The 18,840-nt window shown below is 43.2% G+C and overlaps 1 protein-coding gene across 5 annotated transcripts; it reads left to right on the top strand.

Annotated features, from left to right (window-relative positions):
• Positions 1 to 630: 630 nt before the first annotated feature.
• Positions 631 to 18,400, top strand: nxf1a (nuclear RNA export factor 1a). Of its 5 annotated transcripts, none has more exons than XM_064326218.1 (22): positions 667 to 784; positions 2,124 to 2,180; positions 3,026 to 3,236; positions 4,253 to 4,379; positions 5,371 to 5,454; positions 5,584 to 5,688; positions 6,014 to 6,094; positions 6,688 to 6,757; positions 6,954 to 7,042; positions 7,847 to 7,954; positions 8,053 to 8,162; positions 12,622 to 12,658; positions 13,807 to 13,875; positions 14,000 to 14,055; positions 14,381 to 14,488; positions 14,872 to 14,930; positions 15,467 to 15,582; positions 15,736 to 15,778; positions 16,046 to 16,118; positions 16,446 to 16,628; positions 16,813 to 16,873; positions 18,011 to 18,400. In XM_064326218.1, exons 1-22 carry the CDS (start codon positions 721 to 723, stop codon positions 18,047 to 18,049), a joined length of 1,950 nt encoding a protein of 649 aa, XP_064182288.1. In that variant the 5' UTR covers positions 667 to 720; the 3' UTR covers positions 18,050 to 18,400. The 5 variants fall into 5 exon arrangements, with proteins under 5 accessions (XP_064182290.1, XP_064182288.1, XP_064182289.1 ...); XM_064326219.1 differs by lacking the exon at positions 667 to 784 and adding an exon at positions 839 to 1,499; XM_064326220.1 differs by lacking the exon at positions 2,124 to 2,180 and having other exon boundaries at positions 631 to 784.
• The last annotated feature ends 440 nt before the right edge of the window (positions 18,401 to 18,840 follow it).

Raw genomic sequence — 18,840 nt, 5'->3', positions numbered from 1 at the left:
CATCAACCCTGTTACTCCAGTCAGTCCTGCTATTGCAGTGTCAACCCTGTTACAGGGATTAATTTGATATAAAAAGAATAAATAACAAAATAAATGGCATTTTGCCCCCTTTGACTGGGTAAAAAGAACAATGGCCTATTAAGGACTTGGACATTCTGGGGGGTTTTCTTTTTTAAATGTTAGTCCTAAAAATACATTATGGGACACTTGAAAATCAGTTACCCTGGCATAATCATTACAAAAAAAGATAACATTTAAAAAACATTAATCTAAAAATTAACTCAGCATAGATAGGGACCAAAATGCTCTTAATATACCAGGCATTTACCTACAAATATTTCAAATATTAAGGCATATGTAACAGATTTGACACAATATCCAAAACATGCTGAGGATAATGATTTACAAAAGAGAAAGTGTATACAGAGTTGGCACGATACAATTTCCTATCAGTTAAAGTAGTCTATTTTCCCAAAGACTTGCAAAAATTGATTTAAAAAAACATCATTTGAAATGGTACCCTTTTCGTGGAATGACCCCTCAATAGAAATAATATGCTGCACAAACCAGGGTTGTAATCGGGAAGACTAGTTGGTCACGTGCACATCCACTAACCGTTAGTTAGGTTTTTACTGGCTGGAGTCCCTAATTGCTATTAAGTACTCATTTGTGGCGCCAACCTAATTATTTTTTAGGAAGACTCAATTATTGGTGACCAAGATGAAACCCTTCAGAAAGTGGTACCATAACTTTGCTGTGGTTACACATATGCACCGTGACCAAGGTAAAGAAATCAATTGTTGCTAGCTAGCTAATCTAGCTGCATCCGGAAATTGACCCGGCAAAGTTCAATGTTAAACTTATTTTGGTTAGTCTGTCTGCGAACTATAATTTTACAGAACACGTCTTCAAATATATTTAGGTAGTTAAGCAATTGTCAGATTTAATTGTAGAATAATATGCTTTGCAGCGTAACGTTAGCTCCGAACATTTTTGTGACACTCAGATTTAGCAAGGTAACCTTAGGCCGCAACCTTATTCGTTTGCTAGCCAGTGCACTAGATTACTGGTTGCCGTGTTTTAATTAGCTATCTTGGAAATGGATCCTGTTTTGCATGGTTTTGGGGCACATTAAAGGCATCAGCATTGACCTAACTCAGCAGCGATAATTAACCTGGCTTTGCATAAACTTTGCCTTGCCATTTCATACTGAAGACATTCTGAAGAAACGTTTGGGCACGTTTGCAAGAAAACTTATCTCTATGTTAGATATTGGCGAGCTTTGTAAGCAAATTTATAGTCTCTATTTTTTAATTGTGGTGAAATTGGTCAACTTCAATCCAGAAATCTCGTAAACGGTGATGCTTTTGACAGCTTGCTAGCCTGTTAGCCATCTTAACTAACATTCGTTGGAAGTCACGTTGCTGTTGGCAAGGTTAATGCCACTGAAGCTACTAGAAGTCAAGTTAGCTGCTAAATGCTGACTATTCGTAAAACAGGTATTTGGTTACTTTTACGACATTATATTAAACGCCAATTTTAACAATGTATAATATTGAAGAACTATGTGAATTGTATTTAGAACGTTGTTCAATTTTCGAATAAACTGACCACGTTGCCAGCGTTATACGTTGTTTTTTCTGATCGCGGGTGGAATACACTGTTCTATTATTGGTCTAGGCATATCGCACGTAAATCTGGACCAATCGGAGTAGAATGCTCCCTATAGTCATAGAGAACGCAGCGCCGTACCGGAAGTTGGAGCGCGGGAGCATGGCGATTGTAGTTTTTATCCAATAGGATGGCCAGCTACGTCGTTGTTGCACAAGCGCAGTACGTGCTGCAAGAGTAACGCAGAGGCCGAAGCGTAGTTAGCACTAGCTACCTAAAAAATAAATAAGGTTGTTATAATCTGAACGGATCAGTTGGCAGTTGCCGTGTATATTTGTTATATAGTAGCGACGCCCCATCTCTAGGCGTCCGATTTCTGTTTTTTAAAGCTGGTGGTGTCTCTGTACATAACATGGCGACGGCAGACGATGCCCGATACTACAACGGTGAGTGGCCCAGGGGTTTTCCTTATTACATCTAGCAGTAAAATGGAGTTTTCCCCCATCCCCCAGATCATGATGGCGTCGTCTTCCAGAGAGAGGTCAGGAGTGATGGTTGGCCGATTAGAGGTAAAACAAGTAAAGCTAAAGCGGGAAGAATCTTAAACGGCCCAGGCATACTATGGCGAAACCATCCACTTGAGTGTCAGTGAAATCTCGTGTCGCTCAGTCCCCTTATTGCACCATATGTTTTTTTCATGGAACACGCATTTGGATGGGTTGACCAAAAAGTGCGGACAAGATGTACGATTGGCTTAAAAAAATGTTTTTAAGACATTGTGGCACCTGTGGCTGTGTTGAAAAAGTGTGATCTGGTCTCGTTAATTTACACCCCTACTGTGAACCCATGCGACTTTCTTTTGTTGTGTCAGGCTTGGAGTCCTTAAAATATTGGTGCTAATTACAGTGTGTCTCCAAGTGCTCAAAAATATATATTTTGTGATAATATCTGTGATATAATGCTAATTGAGCATATATATACGTTTGTCTTACATTTTGAACTGCTGCTTTTCTTATCCTATTTATTGCCTCAAAACAATATAAAGCCTCAGTTCCGAAAGTTTTGAGGGACATGTAACTGGACTAGTTCAGAAAGCAATTCATAAAAGGACTCTAGTTGCTTAGTTAATGTTTTGTTAATGTAATTGTTTTGTCTTTTCAATTGCAACGTGAATTACTATTAGTTGTTTTGTTACCTGTAAAATTACATTACCTACTGTTTGCAACATGCCTGTTGGTGGTTTGGCTTAATTTGATTTCGATATTTCAGTGATGTAATGTCTGTGTGGTAATGTGATGCCTGCACCTGTACCTTAGTGAACCAGTGCTTAGTTGTTTTTGAATTGCTTTCTTTGCCCCCCCCCCCCAACTGTTTGATGTATGTCGGGATAACGGTGTCTCTTTCTGTCCATTAGAGCATGATGACAGGGTTGGGGGCCCCCAGTTTCGCAACCGAAAAGGACGGGGACCCTTCAGGGGCCGCATGTACAGTGAACAGACGAGGCAGCGGCATCGTGGGGGTCCAGGAGGCGGGCCTCCAGGTCCCAGGGCCAGGTTTGAAGACGACGATGGAGATGTGGCGATGAATGACAGCAACTCACAAGATGGAAGTTCACAGCGCAGATTGTAAGTGGAATAGTGTGTTGTAGGGATGTCACCATACCAAAATTTTGGTGGTCAATACCACCACCAGTGAAATTCCACGATTCTCGATACTTAAATTGATACCATGATAAAAACAAAAAAAAAGAAATCTCCTACTGTAGTACTTCAGCATACACCCCTTTATTAACCATTTAAGATATAAGAATATGTGATTAGACCATTCTTAACTGAACATTATAATGCTGATGCAACAATCACTACTGGTAATGGAAGGCAATGGAGGTCTAGAATACTGACTCAAAAAAAAAAAAACATTAAATGAAACCTACTCTTGAAATGGTTTTGAAAAGGTATGTATGGGCATTAAAAAAAGGACTAGAACAGTGGCATTCAGGTTCAGTAAACGGCAGTCTTAGACTATCTATTTCAAGTACTTCACCAACCATTATTTAAATATGCAATATTGGGCTGGCATTCAGTAATATGACTATGTAAATAGTAGCAAGAGCTCAACAGTTATCACAGAATTACATTGACTTTTTTATTCCATTGCATGGTAATAAAACTTAGAAGTGCTAGTGTGTTGTTCATCTTTAGAAATTGGCATATGAGGCTATGTAGCTAACACAAGTCAATAGCAATAACGCATAAAACAGATTTAACTTTACTTGTTCAGTTGAACGTTACAAGTAAAAGCATTCAATTATGGTCAGCGGCACCAAAAAGCTTTCACACCCTGAATAAAAGGCAAAAAATGCAATGTTGGGGAAAATGTGAGTTTGAAAGCCACAAAAACTTTCAAAGGAGCGCTGTACTCATTTGAACTTGATACCACCGATCCTGTAAAAAAACTAGCACTATTACATTTTCTAAATTTTGGCGTTGATTTGGTACCGAAGTATCGGCCCTTGTGACATGCCTTGTTTGTTGGCAGTTTATTTAGCTGTGCTTAGAATGTAATTTCTGTGACCATGACTCCATTTGTAATGTTCAATTCCAATGCCATTCCAACACTTTGGTTCCACGGTGTTCCTTAGCAACCCATATGGACGGCAAGGTCGCCGGGGTGATGGGCGGTTTGGCGACAGAAGAGGAGGGGGAGGTGGAGGCCACAGGATGGGAGGAGGTGGAGGAGGGGGGCGCAAAAGCTGGTTCAGGATGACTGTAAGTAAACCGGACCGCACCCAGTTATTTCACTTCAGTAGTCAAAGAGCATGTGCTTCACGCCATGCGCCAGCGTGTGTGGTTCAATGGTCTTTTTGAGTGTCACCATTGACCATGGGAAAAATTAGAACGGTCAATTAACTCTACATTTGGCTTTGACAAAGAAAGGGTGTCTAATTTGATTTTGATTGGTTTAATGTGACATCTGTTCAGTGTGACACTGATATAAATGACCATTTACCATGTAACCATTTCATTTCTTTTTCTGCTTATGTGATAAAGATTAGTATGTATGTGGTTCAGTAAACCAGGACAGTGTGCATTCTTACTTTCAAAAATATAACTTGAGTTCCAGTGCTTGCGATGGTGCCTAAAAATATGCTATAAATATTGAATACCAGTATGAACATTGTACATCGCAACTTTTATTTCTGTACGGCAGTTTAGATGTAGGAAATAATAAACCCAACATATGGACACTTTCGTAAACACTCCTAAACATTGTTTCATGTTTAATTTAATCTGTGCATTCGTTAATTTATTAATTTAGTAATGCCAGTATTTTGGCCTGTTGGGCACAGATTGAATTCAGCATTCATTTGTCCTAAGATGTCATTTTGAAATGTATTTGGCTGCAGTGCTCCTTAGTGATGCTTTAGATATGAGATAATGAGACTCGGAGCTCCTTCCTGCTCCCACACAAGAATTTCTCTTGCTCATGTAGAACTTGGATAGTTACTGTGTTCTGCTGCTATTGTCATACTCATGAGTGGTTGTAAGCCAGCAGGTATGGGGGGGGGGTGTAGATTTTGTTTTACTTGTGGTGGTTAGTTTATACATAAGGAAATGGGAAAGTAGAATCACAGCCAAATGGACATGCCTCGGGGGCTTATAAATGTGCGGAACACAAACATGTTGCATCTCGGCTGTGAGTAATTGGTGAATTTCCGCCTGCACTCATGTTGATCACCGCCCACTCCTCTTCCTGCAGATTCCCCACGGGAAGAAATATGACAAGAAATGGCTGCTCACGGCTCTGCAGAACCTGTGCTCCGTGCCTTTCACTCCCATACAGGTGAGTCGGGAGCCAGCTTGAGAACGGGGCTGCTGGAAACCTGACGTGTGCTCTTACACACGGCGCGCTGGCATTTTACTGACTCCTCTGTTCCTGCCTCGTCTGTCTCTCTTTCCCCCTTTAACGCAGTACCACACGGAGGGGAACAGGGCGCAGTTTTTCATCGACGATGCCTCCACTGCCAACGCCCTGAGCAAAGTATCGCGCAAGATCACGGACACTGAAGGCTACAAGGTACCGTTGGCTGATGAAAGTCGCTGCTTCTAAAAGAGAACTTGCCAATTGACTTGGAGTACAGATTGAGCAAATGAGATGGGACTAGGGTACATTTATGTAAATGGAGGCAATGAAGACATTGAATTTGAAGCAGTTTGCGTGGGCAATGGGGATGTAGGTCAATGTTCAGTACAGCCCCTCATCGAGAGAAGGTGCTTCATTAGGTATCCTAAGAAATATCATTGTCTTGAATATGTGTATGGCTTTCCAGCTGAAGTATTTCTCTTTGCTACACTTCAAATTAATATGCATCCCCCTCCCTCCTCCCGCAACTCGCATTCAGGTGACTGTACTGATGAACCCCTGCGTCCCCCCCTCCTCGATTCAGACAGACCTGAAGCCAGAGGACCTAGACCATCTAAAGGTGAGGGGAAATGGGGTTAAGTTGCACATGCAGACTGAAACTACAGCTGAGTGGAACACTGTGTCAGTAAACAAGGTGAACGAGCCCTGAGGCTGCAGAGTGGCTCATCCTGTTAAGGCACTGTGCTAGTGCATGGATAGGCACATATATATGTGTGTGTGCGTACACAGGATTGGGCATTCCAACTTGGGCAGAAACAGGAAAAAAGTTTACAAATAGCAAGACTTATGGATGCTATTTCAAAGAGAGATCTCATTGCAGTGAAAAATGTAACGTTAATGGTTTTAACATACCAGTGAAAAATACTTTAGATCTTCGCTGGGTGGGGTTAGAGAGAATTTTGCCAGGTGAGGGTGGAGTAGGGATGATATTTAAGAAAGAGCCAGAGTGAATTGGATGCTAAAAAGTGGATGGATATAAGCTGCCTTTTGAGATGTGAAAAGACTGGGGAAATTATTGGTCCTGGCGTTAAAGGTAGTTTCCAGACTGTTGTAACTGTTAGTGTTTTCTGTATGTCTTTTTTTCCTTGGGTAATGTGTACATAGTATAGTTTCAAATTTGTACATTGTTCTGAACTTCTCTGTCTCGTCCAGCAATGCATGTCCAAGCGATTTGATGGCTCACAACAAGCACTTGACTTGAACAGCATTAGGACAGACCCAGGTAATACTCCCACCAATTTTTGAATTTATTTGGTTGTTAAAATATTTATGCATTTATTCTCAATTCCAAAAGTGCTTGTAATTTATGGGAGCACTGTAGAGCCCTGCTTACAGCAGTGTACTGTAACATTGGTTAATCTAATTCAAATGCAAATGTAATCCTGAGCTTCCTTCACTGTCTCTCTGTCCTCTCCCAGACCTGGTTTCCCAGAACATTGAGGTTATTCTGAACAGGAAGAGCTGTATGCAGGCTGTCATCAAAATCATTGAGGAGAATATCCCTGGGGTAATTCATCTCAAGGCCAAAGATGCCTCTTATATTGTTATCAGTGAATCCAAAGCAAGCAGGAGCCATGTTTCATATCAGACAATATTTTGTGAATGTTGTGAAAAAAATAAATTTTAAGTGTACAGTTTATACAAAAAAGCTTTTGAATTGGCTCCTATTGAACCAACAGTTGGACCTTTTTTGTATGTAAATTTAACTAAGAAAGAAATGTTCAATATTTTTGTTACTCACTTAAAAATGTGGCTATAATTTTGTAGTTTGTCTCACATTTGTCATAATTTGCCTTGTATGCTTGGATTTTATTTTAAATCTGGAAGGGTTGAGGGTGTCATTTCTGTAGAACTGCGCTTATTCTGCTGGTTCCATGTGACGTGCGTTCAGAAGTCTTGTCTTACGGGGTCCGAAACCGATGCACAAATGGAGAACTTGCAGTTCTGTAGCCCCATTAAATCCGTGGCCCTTCCATCAGATGATGGTGCTCTATTCCCACCCAGGGTCAGTTGTTAATTGTAAAATAAATGGCAGTGGAACACTTCTGAAGTGTGGTAATACTGTCCAGATGCTCTCACTGAAATGGACCCTTGCATGTGCAACGGGAGACGTGCTGACGTGACAGGAAGGAAGGGGGAGGGGTTAGCTTGTTTACTGCTATGGAGGGTCTTGAGTCGCCAGTCTTTAATGTGATTTGGATAACATGCTAGAATGAGTTTTGCCTCTCGCAGAGTAAAATCACTTGTTTTCTTCTCTTCAGTCACTCACACTTCTGTTCTGTGCACCCCCACCCCCCACAATTCTTTCCAGCTGACATGTCTAAATATGAGCAACAACAGGCTTTATAAGCTAGAGGATCTGGCAGAGCTGGTCAGTAAGGTGCCGAACATGAAGACACTCAATCTCTCCAACAACGAGGTAAGAGGCTGACACCACAGGTGATCCCAGACCCGATTGCGCAATTTAATTAACCTTTCTGTGCAAGCAAAGCCCCTTCTCTCTGCTTTTTACGACAGCTGAAGACTGAGCGGGAGCTGGACAAATTGAAGGGCTTCAAGCTAGTGGAGCTGTGGCTGGACAGGAATCCGCTGTGCGACCATTTCAAGGACCAGGCCACCTACATCAGGTTTGTCCATGGCTGATCTCACTGGGGCAGGGAGCAGAGGAAGCGAAGGGGTGCTTGGAGGACGCGTGAGGGGGGTAGGGGCTGGGGGGGGGGGGGGGTTTCTCCTTACAGCGGCATTTCTTCGAAAGCCCACCTCTTGGAATCCTCCGTTATAGGCCATCGTGTCGTCATGGACACCGAGCTGAGTGGAATGGAGTTCAGACAGGGCGGCTTGTGATGTCACAGGTCCTGCAGGGGGATGGCTTTAGTTTCGACTGACTCCAAAGCAAATGGTCACCCTCAAAAATTCCTTGATTCGTCATTGTGTCTGTACCTAATTAGCATACCATCATCTAATTTTTGGGACAAGCTTTGTCGATGATTGATTGAAGGGTAAGAATCACTCGGTGAAGGCAAATGGAGTCAGCCTAGAGTTGGAGGTCAGGTAGCAGGGAGGAAGTCCCTTTGATGTGAAGAGGGATATTGTGGAAAACGCACCTTTTGAATGTCATTGAATTCCAGGCATTCAGTAAAACTTTAGCATGGAGGTGTTACTCTTAGGTCGTACTTGTGGTGTTAATCTCACACCAGAGGTGTGAGTGATTGCCACTTTCAAAAGCCTTTCTTGTTGTGTTTGAGGCGTTCCCTGAGGGCTATTACTGACAGATTCTGGGCTAACGTAACCTTTTAACAGCCAGTCCAGAGTTTCTTCTTCCAGTTCTGAAGTGTGACAGTTTGGGGACCCGGACCTTGAGTTCTTAAAATGGTGTACACTATAAAATAGAATAATGGCAAAATGGTTTCCTGTAAAATTCAGATGAAAATAGATTTAAAATGAGCAATCTAAGCAGGACTATTTTGAGGGCAAAGTTTGTGCAGAATTATTTTAGTCACACAGTACATCTGTCTGATGTGTATCAACTCCTTGGGCAGGAACATTGTCACCTGATACATGTATGTTTGTGTCTGCCTGTGTGTGTGTGTGTGTGTGAGAGTGAGAGACGGGCAGCTTCCAGTCTTGCCCGTCCTCCCCATTGCTCTTCCTTGAGAAGGGCATTTCCATAAGACTTGGGGCAAATAAAATGTAGGCTAGCTATCTCACTGGCAATGTCAGTGCATGCTGTGAAGTTCTATGATACATGGGAGAAACACAGTGGTATTAATGAAGGACCATGGAATCCATATGGTTGTGTTCTTGAATTTAATTTATTTTTAAAAATATATTCAGTTTAAGATGAAGGAATAGGGGGGAAATGCCATTGGATGTTATTGAACAAACTTCCATTGTGCCCTGTAAACAGGGCCAGCAATGAACTTTTTAACAGACCCAATTAGGGAAATAAATCCAACATCATGGAGTATCCTCCATGATAGTGATACAATAATCAAAATAGTGTTATTACACCCTTGTTAGTAGTACCATTTTTTTGTATGGAAACCAATGTGACTGCTTAAAATATCTCCAACATCATGGAGTATCCTCCATGTTACAATGGTACAAGATGTAAAATTGTGTTATTACACCCTTGTTAGTGGTACCATCTTTTTGTATGGAAACCATTGTGACTGCTTAAACGCATTGTTTTTTCCCCCCCAGAGTTTTTACCCACAGTTGTTTTGGTGTCTGTGTGTTGGTGTTTGGTTTACATTTTGCATCTCCTTTCTCTACTTTGCTCTTGAAGTTTCTGTGCTTTCGTAATTCTTTCATCTTTTCTGTTATTCTGTGCAGTGCAGTGGCCCTCACTACCTTCTCTACATACCCCAGAGTCCTACATTTTATAGGACAAAAATCATTGAGGTCTAGTCATTTTTCAGTGTCGTGTCTAGCTTACTGTGAAGCTGTGATACCTACAATGGGGCAATGATAGCCATAGCCCGCTCACCCTCTGGAAAACCCTTTCAGTCGTTTAAAAGGCTGGCATTGGGAAAGCGAACTTGTTCAAACACCAGATATCTTGTAAAGAAGACAGTTGGAAAGCACACCCACCCTCACACCCTTTCTGCTTGTGTAGAAATGCTGATTGGTTCATGGCATCTTCTCCCTCCCCCCAATGTCCCCTTAAGTTTGGGGCTCTGGAATTGGCCAGTGAGGAAGGCTGGTTAGCCAATGACGGGTAAGATCCCAACTTCATTCTCTGGGGCAACCTAAGGCAGGCACAGTCGTGCATCTGGCCACAACGTACACAGACACTACGAAGACATGTTGAAGATGACGATGACTGCTGCTTCTGAGAAGCCCCGGGGTGGAGGGGGAGAGGGGAGGCCATTATCAAGAAGCCACACCCACCATCAAAGCACAGACTCAGCACACCAGTCAAACTGCACTGATATTGCACCCTAAAACTCTCCATCACGGAGGTCCATTTCCTCTCTGAATTTCAATAGGAGAGTGTTGAAAGTCTTGGGATGAAGAGGTGTCGGATTTGTTTAAAAAATGGGTGACACATAAAGTGACCTGCATATTCATAACTTATGTCATACAGTGGAATATGCTGAGAATCCATGCTTTCCATACGCTGACTGGCAGTGAGCAGTTAAAGAAGGAACACAGTTCTTTACTTGCTTGAAATTTAAAACTGAGCTGTAATTAGTCACAGGCTAAAACAGGCAATAATATATGCCTTTAAAAGTGACTTACTGCTTCAGTTAAATATTGCCCAAAGTCTGTTGCACATTGCAGCTAACCCACCTTGTAAGGAGATGTGTGGGTCTAAAATGAGTACTTCAGTGGAGCTGTAATCATATAGTCAAAGATCACACTGAATATTTGGAAGTTAAAAATGCTAAAAATTAAAGCTAGTGTTCTTCATTGATCATGGTAGAGACACTATTGCTGATGATGACTACTGGCATCAATCAAGGTGATAATTTCTGTGATCTGGTTTTGGGGTTAGTGTTTCGTGTTGTGGTACTGAGGTCGACTTCACTGCACACACGCTCCGCTCTTGTTTTTTTCTTTTCTTTTTTCTTCCGTTTTAGCCTTGAGCCCTTCCCTCGCTTGATGTCTTGCATTGAGCCCAGTAGGCGTCGGTTTCTTTCCTTTCTAAAGACAAATGGTGAACTCTGCTGTAGTCCTGCAGGACCTTGTCTTTCAGCGCCGCGTTCTCTTTATGCCTCTGCCAGGACCCTTCTGTCCTGTCTGTGTGCTTCACCCTCCTCCATTCGGAAATTTCACATGCACAGCTGTCATCCCTGGTGCTGATTGCAGTGCCACCTCTGTCCAGCTCCAGGAGGAATGTCCTTTTTGTGAACGCGCAGTGTGTGCTAAGCGTGCGCACGAGCCCGTCGCTACTGAAATGAGCGTGTAGTCGGTGTGTCACTGAGCCTGCACCCCTCGGTGCAGTGCCTGTATGTGGCGGAGAGACGGCCGCTCGGGCCCTCACCAGTCCAACCGGATTGGCCCGTTTCACGCTCCTCCATTCCTCCTCTGTCCCTGCCGCTTATCTTCTCCCTCCTCCTCCTCCTCCTCCTCCTCTCCCCCCCCCCCCGTCCTCTATCTAGTGTCACGCTGACACCAACACCAACATAGAGATCTGTTCACGCTCGAGTCAATTGGCCCTAATCTCCTCCACAGTTACCAGTATCCGTCTTGTTTTGCGTCACTGTGTTCTGAAAACATCTTGTGTGAACGTATAATTACGTGATCACCCCACTGTGCGTTACACCTCCCAGGCTGTGTACAACGCATCCCTTAGGATTACAGTCTCTGGGCCCTCCCCCCCCAACCTTGCATTTCTCATCCTGTTTAAAGTGGTTATTACTGTTTCTGTGCCTATGTGCATGTGTACGTGTGTGGGCTGTGTGTGTGTGCGCACGCACGCATCTCCCCCCCATCCTCTGTCAGAAGCTGCGTGTTGCACTGTCAGTGTGTTTCTGCGTGTTGGGTGGGCAGGTGAGTAACACGATTGGGTAAGTAAAATTTTGGGGTGGGGGTGTTGGGACGAGGTTGGGACGGGGGTTTGTGTGAGACATGAGCCTTTTGGGGGATGATAGAAGTGTTTGGGAATTCAGTGTCCTTGAATACCATTTTCTATAGTGGAATCCCTTTTGGAATTGCTCACCACGTTGTAAAATGGAACTGTTTCCACATCATTATGCTTTTTTTTGGCATCTCAAGTCGGTGAAATGAAGCAAATGCGTAATCATGTCTTGGAAAGCAATCTAAGCGATTGAAAATGTGGTAGATGTCACTGAGGTAAGTGAACTTAATAAGGAGAAAGCAGTCTACACAAAGCAGCCTTGATGGGGGCGGGGGGGGGCGGGGTTGGGTTATTCTAATTGACAATTTTGTTTTCAAAGATGAATTTGTCCTAGCCTTCTCATGTGAGCCCAGTGTTAATTAAGACTGATTTTCAGTTTTTTTATGGCTGGTCATGAGTGTGCATGAGTCCGAATGCATCTGAGGGACTCTGTCTGTGTGTCGGTCCTGGTGAAAGCCAGCAGTAACACTGTCCTTCTGTCTTCTCTCCTCATTGGGCAGCGCTGTGAGAGAACGGTTTCCGCGGTTACTCAAACTGGTGAGATAAGTCATCCTCCCCTGCTTCAGTTTGCTTTCGCTTTTTGCTTCCTGTGACTCCATGGTCCTTTCCTCACCCTCCTTCTCCCTCCTTTATTTTTTCTTTTCTACCCTTTTTTTACCTCTTTTTTTCTTCCTCTTCTCCCATGATGTCTCAGTCTCAATCCCAGAAGTTTTTGACAGTGCTTTAAGTCTTTCAGTATGGCAGGGTAATTTCCATTCCTGTCAGTTTCTCCATTAGGAGTTAATTGCAGCATAGGCACTTAACGTTATGCATGCATTCATCTGTGATAATTGGGGTAGTAAGAATATGATTATTGCTTTTCAGGCATTACAAGCTGTAATTTAAATTATAGCAGGAATATATTTAGATTGAATCGATCTTTTTATAATCTGGTTAATAACAATCTTGTTCATACAAGAATGAATCGTTGGAAGTTATCACACAAGAATGAGCTCAGTGACTTGCCCTGGCTTGCAGCACTATACAGACGCATTGGAGGTTGATTAGGGTTGTTTGAATCAGAGTGTGTATCAGAGGGTTTAGACCTGAGCTAGAATGCGAACCCTAGCAGCTTCCCATTACAGATGTGGCCACCTCTGCTGTATACATAGCTAATTCTAGATCAGTGATCTGCGTGGGAGAACCTTGCGTGATGTCCGGTCAGTCTGGAATAGGCCACCTGCATGGAGGGAGGAGGCAGTTTGGAATAAGGACACAACGTTCGTCACCCCTCCCCTCTTCCAGGATGCTCTGCATTGGTGGACTTGTCCATGTTGGAGATTCTGTTTCTACCTCAGTTACCACTTGTAAAAGTAGATGAGTTGGAGTAGATTAGTCTATTGTTAAGCCTTGATGGACATTTAATTTCCCAGTTTTCTTCAAGTGCAGGGGGCTAATGGAAGGTGGCATTCCTGTTTTAGTTGAGGTTTGCATAGATGCATAGAGTTTCAGAAAAAATGCTACCGTCATTCCAAACGCTACCGTGTTTTAGTTGTGCTTAAGTGATGAATAATAATGCTACAGCAGCCTAAATATTGGATTTTCCCTCCTCAGTTTATATCACCTTGTGTTCTTTCTTTCGGTTAAGGGCTTTCTTTTGTTCTTGTTTTTTTTCCTCCTTTTAAATGTTTTCTCTCCCCTCCTAGGATGGTCACGATCTGCCCCCGCCCATCGGATTTGACGTGGAAGCGCCCACGACTCTCCCCCCCTGCAAGGTACCCGAATCGCGTCCCGTACCCCCGGGAACCCGCCAGCCCTTCTGCAGCCGTAGCTGCTCATAGTGTGCAAACCGCCCCGCTTTGGGCGTCTGTAAACGTGGCCTCCTCTCTGCCGTTTCAGGGAAGCTACTTCGTGTCAGATGAAATCAAGAGCCACATACTGCGGTTCCTACAACAGTAAGTTTCCTCGCTGTGTCTCTGTCTGCACAGGATTTTGTGCACACCACTGAAACATCTCCTGTAGTTAATTAAAGGGCCTAAAATGGGTCTAAGTTCATTTTGTGCCAGCCTTAGCCTAAAATTGTTGTGTACTAGCCTTTGACTTTTTTTGTTAGTTTGAAGTCAGAGCTCCAGTCTAGACTTTTGCATTATGACCTCTTGTAATATAACAGCCAGGGGCCATTTCAGTCTGTACAGTATTTTCTCTGATCTTCCTCCCTCCTGTCTTTCCATGTATGCACCACATTTATTGAGTATTAATCTGACCCCCCCCCCCCCTTAGGTATTACAGCGTTTATGACTCGGGTGACCGGCAGCCTCTGTTGGATGCCTACCACGACGGGGCTTCCTTCTCCCTCAGCATGCCCTTCTCTGGGCAGAACCCCTCCAGGTACAGGCAGCCTCTACCTGTCTTTAACCATATTCTGTAACACTGTATCCCTTTTTACCAGTCTCTCTCCCTGTTGCTCAATCTATACTGCTATACTTTCCCCTCTGATGTATGTGTTGTCGCTGGTACACACTTACACTCTATTCCCGTGTGTGTCTCTCTGTCTGTTCACACTCAGTAACACTATTTACAATGAGCTGTATTTTCCCACGTATACGTGCTAAACACTGTGATGCCTTGACCTGTCATGCTCATTCCCTTCCCCCCCTCTCAGACACACGCTCTATTAGTCAAGAATGCTCGTCCTTGACCTGTTTTTCCCCAGCCTTTCCCTGTCTGTCAATCACCCGGCTCAAAGTCGCACCTCCCCATCTCTGTCACAGGTGCAGTCTAGGGGAGTATCACAAGGACAGCCGCAACATCAAGAAGCTTAAAGATCCCAGTGAGTTTCAACACCGCGGCGCCGTCGCTACAAAAAGCGGAAATTCAAAAAGCTGTTTTACTGCATAATAAAAGCCAGGATTCACTGCAGTTCTCATATATTCTGCTCTGAACGGTATTACTACATGCCCTACTTTGTTGTCATTGTAAGCTGTCCTGTAAAATAAATTCAGAGATTTGAGGTTGTTTGAAATGCAGGCCCCTGACTGAGGAGTCCTGTGTTGGTGAATGCACTTGCTGTGAGTGTAGTCTTGGCCTTTTAGACCGGCCATTATGGGTCCTACACCCCAGCCTTACTGAACAACAGCAAACTTGGGAAACATCCATTAAGGTTTTTTTTTCTGAACCAGCTCACCAATAAGCAAAAAAAAGAATAAGTGGGGAAAAAACATTTGCTAAATGAATGTCACATTGACTCCTTGTGTCTCATGAGTCAGTGCTAAATTAGCGACATCAGTTAGCATAGCTGAATGAGTCTAAATGTGCCAGTAGGGTTTAATTGTGGGCTTGTGTAACGAGTGTCCTTCCTCTGTGTAGCCACTCGATTCCGCCTGTTGAAGCACACGCGGTTGAACGTGGTAGCCTTCTTAAACGAGCTGCCCAAGACCCAGCATGACATTGCTTCCTTCAACGTCGATGTGAACACGTTCACTGTGAGTACTCATCTGTGGTTCCCGCCTAATTTTACCACCTGTAATGAATATGAAATACTGGCATTCACCATAATTTGTGCAGTCGAGTCGTGGCAGAGATTGTTTTACTTGTCATTTTTACCTTGGTTACCGTCGCTGTCCTGTCTTTTCCAGAACACGTTACTGTCATTCACGGTCAGCGGGGTGTTCAAAGAAGGTGAGGAATTTTAGTTTGTTACAGTTAGGGGAAGCTACAGTCTGACTTAGGCTGAAAAGCAGCTCATACAGTTAAGCTAAATTACACTAGGTTGAACTATAGTGCTGTTATGAAACTGCGCTCAGTTACCTTGGACAGGATACTCATTTAACTGCTGAATGCAGTGGATGGACACCACTGCTAGTTTATGCTGATGTGGATAACATTGATTAGCACAGTTGGTCGAATCTCCGTATGCTGACTTGGCTTGATGGTCTCTCCTTGCAGTGGACGGTAAATCCAGAGACTCCGTCAGAGCGTTTTCTCGGGTCTTTGTGGCAGTGCCGGCAGGGAATACTGGGTAAGCATTTCATTAAAAAAAATAATAATAAAAGAAGTGCCTGTCCCAGGACACACGTCATTGTGACATGGCCTGCTGTTCATTAAGATGCGTGTGGTTTCTGCCAGAGAATCTGAAACCCCATAATTACATGTGCACAATGTTGCGCATCCTTCCATTTTTGGGTTTTATAGAAAACTATAAAAACACCATAGAAGGCAGTTTTAGTCTTTCCCCCCCGTTCCATGCATCTTGACTCGGTGTAGTTACTGTGCAGGAAAGCCACACTGACCTCCAGCGTGGACGGCATCTCGATATAAATGGGAATCGTTTCTTCCCTCTCGGCAGCTTGTGCATAGTGAACGACGAGCTGTTCGTGCGGAACGCCACGACGGAGGAGATCCGGCGAGCCTTCGCAGCCCCCGCGCCGACGCCCTCCAGCAGCCCCGTCCCCACGCTTTCGGCACCCCATCAGGAAATGCTGTCCGCCTTCTCGCTGAAGTCCGGCATGAACCTCGAGTGGTCGCAAAAGTGAGTGGGGGAAAAAAAGGGGTTTATGCCGACAGGGGAACAACGAGAGGTTATTGTGTTTAGTCGAAATGACAATTTCTGTATTATAGCTTGGTGGTTTTTAGTGGGAAGGGGGGCCATTTTTTATGGCTTTAAATGTATTTTTAAGGAGTCCATGGTTTCAAAAGTCCATGTGTTGTTTCAGGTGTCTTCAGGACAATGAGTGGGATTTCAACCGAGCTGCTCAAATCTTCACACAGCTAAAGGTGAGTCTTTAGCCCCCTCCCGCTGGGCTGATGCCCGCAGCATCTCACAACTGACCTTCTGTCTTGTGTGATTGTAAGACGCACATATTAACATTCATGAGAGACGCATTATTGATGACTGCTTTTCCATAGTTGATTTAGGCCAGGGCATGCCAAGGCTTGTTCGCACCTTTTGCTTTTCCAGTCTCCTTCAGGCTTAAAGGGGAGGTACAAACAGGGCTAAATATTTTTTTCTGTGACCAAATGAACCTGAAGACCAGTAGATATTGAGCAGTCTGTAGATCTAAAAGGCTTTCTAAGTAGTAACATAGTTGGCTAGCTAGTGTTAGCTGTAAACTAAACCATGTACTAACTCACTGTAAGTGACCTGATGCCAAAACACCTTTTTTCCAATTGCTGTTTGTTAGAAAATTAAACAGTGTTGAGCCTTTCTTTGAGGTTGGACAACTACCCAATGTCACTTCTTTCCATGATGAGGAGCTAGGTGTTCTTGCTATTGAGCTCTGTTGCCAACACTGGGCTACACATGTACAACAGGTTTTGTTACAAAAAAAAAAGACCCCTGAACATATATATAGTTAAGAGTACTACAGGAAGTGTGGGTTGTGGACAGGTGCAGCTCTTCGTGGTATGTGGCGATGCATGTCATTCTGGTACACAGACCAGAGATGGTGGATAAAGGAATGCTGAATTATGCTGCAGTCATTTTTGAAGCCATGCAGAAGGATTTCCCTTCTATAAATGTTGTACCCTGTAATTGGAACCTAGCTAGTTTAATACCTATTATTACCTATTATCTCCATTCTCTATTAATGTCTCCAGTCTAATCTCGTTTCGGTTTTCTATTTAACTGTAGCCAACCGCACCACCTACAACACATAACAAAGTTTTGCACATAATCTGGGTCCAGAATGAACTAATGAACAGGCAAGATGGCTGGTACAGCTGGATTTCAGTGATTTCAGCTTGACATGGACAATGTGAAAAGACTGTTTGTTGCCCAGCGTTTGAAAACCAGTGATGCCCTTGCCCTGCCTTGCCTGTAGAAAGACTTGTAGTGTTCCTCTGTATACCTCCAGACTGACTGTAGTGGCACCCACCTAATGTCTTTCTCTCCCCTCCCTTATCTCTTTCCAGGCCATAGGGAAGATCCCAGACGTTGCCTTCTTGAAGTGAAGACCGAAGTTGGGAATGTTGTAAATTAGTGACCATACATTTGTTGTGAATAAATAAAATTGAAACAATTTGTTTTTATATGGATTTTTTTGCCCATTATTTTGGTTTTTATTCTGTTTTTTGTCAAGATCATAGGAAAGCTGAGGATTCACTACAAGTACAGAACTTTCTTTGTCCTTACCTTGAATTTTCAGATCATTAATGTGTCTACAATTAAAGTATTGCAATTTTTAATTTAAGACTTTGTCTTGTTGAATCTTGCCCTAATGATTGTAGCTTTAATTTTGTACTGTGTTGTTTTTCGCACTAATAAATTGTGACAAGCTGTTGTTACTCAGCATCTATATTTCACATGGTCTCTACAATCTATTTTGTTTGGAATTCAAAGCTATTTGTATGTACTGTATAAATAGCTGCAAATTGTGTGTTCTAGCATAAGGTGTTCTGTTCATAGTTGTTCAGATTAACAGGAGAAGGCTAATAATGGCTGGCAGTTTGCCATTGTGGTTCGGAAAGTTAACAACCTCCCAGCTGCAGGTTCAAAGTCCAGGTAGCTGTAGTTACTTCAATAAGGTAGCTAACATGACCTGCTACAGTGGGACTTGTGTTGTATAAATATCAACTGTGGTGGTATAATAATGAAAGGTGCGCTGTGATTTAAACAATGTATTTTATTGTCGCTTCGTATTACAATAAGATAAAGGATTCGTCTAACTATTCCTACTGCAAGGCAAAACTAGTTTTGACCTTCTTAAAATGGCTTCGTTTTCCCCTCCCTTTCTTGTGCGACA

Source organism: Anguilla rostrata, chromosome 3 (assembly GCF_018555375.3).
Source record: "Anguilla rostrata isolate EN2019 chromosome 3, ASM1855537v3, whole genome shotgun sequence".
Lineage (NCBI taxonomy): Eukaryota > Metazoa > Chordata > Actinopteri > Anguilliformes > Anguillidae > Anguilla > Anguilla rostrata.
The sequence above is the reverse complement of the archived record's forward strand: the minus strand, read 5'-3'. Positions and strand labels throughout refer to the sequence as shown.